The following is a 4,532-nucleotide window of genomic DNA, read 5'->3' on the forward strand; positions in this document are numbered from 1 at the left end:
CTCGGGAACGTCTCAAATAAAAATCGTTTTTTCCCTTTTCTCTATTTTTCTCTAACCCCGTTTTGGCAGATGTTCAATAACACAATTAGCCAGAGCAGGCCGCCCGGCGGACAGCGCATGGGAATCCCTAATGTCAGGCTCGCTATCTCACTAATGACCCACCGTTACCCCCTTTCCTCTCCTCCCCCGCTCCTTCAATCTCCCTCAGAGCAGGGCGGGCAGCCCCTGCTTTGCAGCTGCAGTCTGAGCGCGAGGTGGCCAAGTTTATTTTCTACCCGGTGGTCCGGTTTGGTAGGGGTTACGGTTTGGTAGGGGTTACGTTGAGGGGAGAGGATGGGGGAGTACCTCTACGGGTTGTAACAGGGGATTGGGATGGTAAAGGACAATTCGGGGGCACCTAATATTGCAACACCTTAGTCCTTCAGTTGCCTAGACAGTTTCGTAATGTTCGTTCTTTAGTAATGTTGTCAGTTGTAAAAATAGATGTGTGTCTGCATTCCTCGCAAATGTGTATCTGGGAATTTTATGGAATAACTTTGAAAAAGAGAGAAAACGAGCGAGAGAGAGCTAGAGAGACAATTTGTATATTTTATATGATTTAATAAAAACGTAATAAATCATTTCTTGACTCACTTGACACAAGGTTTTAATAAATTTAAACTGATATGTATGTGAGACTTGATATGCCTCAACTTTTCATACGATTGTTATTTATGTTAATGTCCAGCAGTTAAATAATCAGGCCTAGATATCCAGTAGGCCTATGTACTGAAACAAAATAAAACTATTGCTAAGCCTACACACTCCAACTGATTTATATTAACTACCTTTTATCTTTTTTATTTCAATTCTGCCATATCTGTACAACATATTACATTCGTTTCTATTTGATATTACATGAAACATTCAATAATGTTAGATGATTTAAATCACATCACTCCTGGCAATAAAAGGTGATCGTTTCTATTCTATTCCTTCGAATATATTTTGCATTTTACGCGTTTCATTATTACTAATACATTTCATTAAAAGGCTGATGCCGTGTCTTTCTTGGATGTCCTCCTCTTAAACGAGGTCCATTGTGTCCCAAACAGCGCCCTATTTCTGATGGCAAAATAATCATTGGTCCCAAGTTAAAATGAGTTCTCTTTTAATGGAATAGGGTGCAATTTGTGACGCAGTTGACTGTAAGTCCCTGTGGGGCTGTATGAGCTTCTTCCCGCCAAAGGATCGCTACAATAACAGGCTTCTAATGGATGGACGGAGGAGCTTGTTATTACACAACGAACCGCTCTGTTCTCCTCGCTCCAACACAAGCAGGAGTTATCTTCCGATGGAGCACGAGTTTGTAGTTTAGGTGTGTGTTTGTGTGTGTGTACAAAGTGTAGCTGCACAGTGACACGGGCTGTCCCGGCCTCTCTCCCTCACCCTCTCTCCATCCCTCCCACTCCCACCAGGGCGAGCTGCATAAATAACTGTCTGCCGTGTGTAAACAGTGCGGTCATAACCCGTGTGAATTAAACAAGGCGTCTGGAACAGGATTAAGCACCGAGCGCACATCTACCTCTTTCAAAATAGCTGACCCTAAAATCGTCCAACCGACAAAACTCCCCTATTACAACATAAAACATTTATCAACATCTATATTAAGAATCCCTTGTGAACAACATATAACGCAATTTGTAACAACGTCGATGTAAAATGGGATTTGTAAAACATCTTATTTAAACCTTATACGGAATTAAACACAAAGTCTCTACCTGAGCCAACCATATATCTTTAAAATATAGCCTATATAGTATAGTTTCCAGATAATCATTTGTTGGAATTGATGGCAGATGTTTGTTTATCCATTGTCAGGCGTATCAAGATAATACGTATCCACTGTTAACGTTCGTAGATAAAGAAAACACACTGGCCTGGACCCACGCGCTTATCTAATTTCCTTGGTGCTTTTTGTCGCTCCTTGAGTTTTGCGCCGTTATATTTGAGGGATTGGTCAAGATAGCTGGGGTCAAAGGTCCGCGGGAGGATAAAATACACAATACAAGGTGTCCTGTAGCCTGGAATTTAAATTCACATTATTCCAAAATACCGCGTAAGACATTTATAAGATAATATGAATATATTTTATTTGGCCCTACATAAAATCTGTCTCCTCGATCAGGCCTATTGGCCATATTTTCACGTGCGCTTCCAAAGCGGTGAAAATAATATTGTGACATAGTTTTATAAAGCATATTAAGAGAATAAAAAACGAGTACAAAACACACACATCAAATGTCCTCGAACCAGCAAAGACAACAAGTGAACACGTTAAATATAAAATCAGTTTCTCTGTACAGCAACCCGCGCGAGAGTTTTCATGCACTCCTGGTTATTCCCACTCCACATTTGGTTTAGGAGAGATGAAGTGCATTTCTGCACATCTGAAAATATATTGTCCATCCGTTAACTCTTAACGGTAATAACGGTAATGTCCATCCCCATCCGGTACATCACGAGGCGGTGGTTCCACACAACCGCGTGGTGTTCAGCATCTCTTTCAAATCGTTCTCCGGTTTACCGGCGACCATAAATGGCCACGTCTGGATAAAGAAAGCATATATAATCAATACACTAAGAGTTACACAACAACAAAATAAATACAATATTTAAAAGAATATAGGCCTCATGATTTTTTTTCTTCTACGCACGGAAAGACTTTAAAGCACGCCTCCTTGTCCATTTTAGACTTTATACAAATAATTCGGATGATTTCAAGTGACAATTTTCAAGTAGGCCTATAACTTAAACCCATATCTTGATAAATTAAATGTATTTTGCAAAAGATAAACACAAATTGTTCAAAGCCTATGCTTACAACAACTTATGACAGTCCAAAAGACCGCCAGAGCAGCTGTTTCAATTGGAATGATCCATGTTGTGAAAGTATATTGCCTGTTGGTAAATATTATGCATCAGATATTGAGTACCAGATATGGAACAGACAAAAAACAATTTGGTTTACAGAGAAAGATATATGCTTATGTTGTTGATCTTTGGAACGATTAAGGCTCCCTGGCTATTCAGGGACGCTCATAAACAAAACCAACTTCAACTAATTTTAACAGGTTGATTTAATTCTGAACAACTTGTATATTAGCAAGCTACACGCTAGACTATCGCTTGTCGTATTTTATTTCAATGCTCATAAAGTTTTCCAGCATTGCCAATGTGCTAAATTATGCATGGCTTTCGTTGTAAATTTACAAATGCTGTAGTAAAAAGTTGTAGACACGCATTACAAAAACTTTGTAATACAATCGATTAATTTGGTTTGAATGCTGTTTCTCACCAGGTTGACAGGGTGAATATATCCGTTCTCGTATTTATCGTTGGCGAGGATCTGTCGTAGATGGGCGATATAGCTCGAGGCCAGGCGGAGCGTGTCCAGTTTGGACAGTTTGGTGTCTGGCGGGACCCACGGTAAAGTTGTCTTCAGCCGGGAAAAAGCTTTGGACAACACGCGCATCCTTGCCCTTTCTCGTGCATTGGCCGCGTTCCTCTGTACGTGCTTGCCGCCACCGCAACCCTCATGCGCCACGCCGTTTAAGGCAGTTTTTCTACCCGACGTTGTTTTCCGTTTCTTCCCAGGGGCAACTTTGTCGTTATTCGAACCTCCCTCACAGTTTGAGCTCTCCCCAGTGCTCTCGTTCGACGTACCGGAGTCTTTACTGGAAGAGCCGAACTTCAGGATGCCGTCCAGAAGCTCGTCGTCGACGTCGCTAAGCGACCCGGTTGACATCGTTAGTTGTCGATTAGGTGACAGGCCTCAGCAGAACATATGTGATACGGGATGGACCGTCACGGACGGATTGAGAATTCTGGAGACAGATGTGAGCGAGCTCCTCGCCGGTGTGTCCTTCTCCACGAGACCCAAGGTCCCCACGAACCCGAGAGACAGATTTGAGGATGTGGAGGTAACTTTACGCACGCGCCTCACCGAACTTACCATTTATCTCCATGACCGGGGGCGTGACCGTCAGGCGAGCCAAGTGAAGGGAGGAGGGGACCACGAGTGATGGATGAAGATTTCCACATCGCTCTAAATGCAAACTCTTACAAGTGGATGCTGCATATTAAAATAATGTCTTTTTAATAATATTCATTTTATGATAGCTGTCAATAACGGACATCTCCTTTCTATTATACTTAAAACTCTAGTTAATCTTAGTGAGCCTGTATCCCAATAATACGCAGAACTGCTATAACATGCACGAAAACCAGGTTAAGGTTAACGAAGTGGCTTTTTATACCCATGCCTTACCAATGATTATAGAACTAGATCTACTATTGCATATTATAAAAAAATTAAATAACATCCGATACTAATATCAGTGAACCTTGTCCATGTATTGATATTTAGTCTAATAATCAAATGAAATACAGGATTCATTTAATATATAAATTAAATACATTAAACGAAATTACCTTTTTGGGGGCAGAGAAAAATTACAAATGCATTGTTGTAAAAGCAAGATCCACAAAAT

At 41.0% G+C, this 4,532-nt stretch overlaps 1 protein-coding gene across 1 annotated transcript; it reads right to left on the reverse strand.

Moving 5' to 3' along the window:
• Positions 1–589: 589 nt before the first annotated feature.
• On the reverse strand, positions 590–3,984 carry tcf21 (transcription factor 21). The gene is made up of 2 exons (XM_010883091.4): positions 3,338–3,984; positions 590–2,588 (listed from the first exon to the last, which is right to left on the reverse strand). Exons 1-2 carry the CDS (start codon positions 3,785–3,787, stop codon positions 2,499–2,501), a joined length of 540 nt encoding a protein of 179 aa, XP_010881393.1. The 5' UTR covers positions 3,788–3,984; the 3' UTR covers positions 590–2,498.
• Positions 3,985–4,532: the final 548 nt, after the last annotated feature.

The sequence above is a fragment of the Esox lucius genome, chromosome 18, assembly GCF_011004845.1.
Source record: "Esox lucius isolate fEsoLuc1 chromosome 18, fEsoLuc1.pri, whole genome shotgun sequence".
NCBI lineage: Eukaryota > Metazoa > Chordata > Actinopteri > Esociformes > Esocidae > Esox > Esox lucius.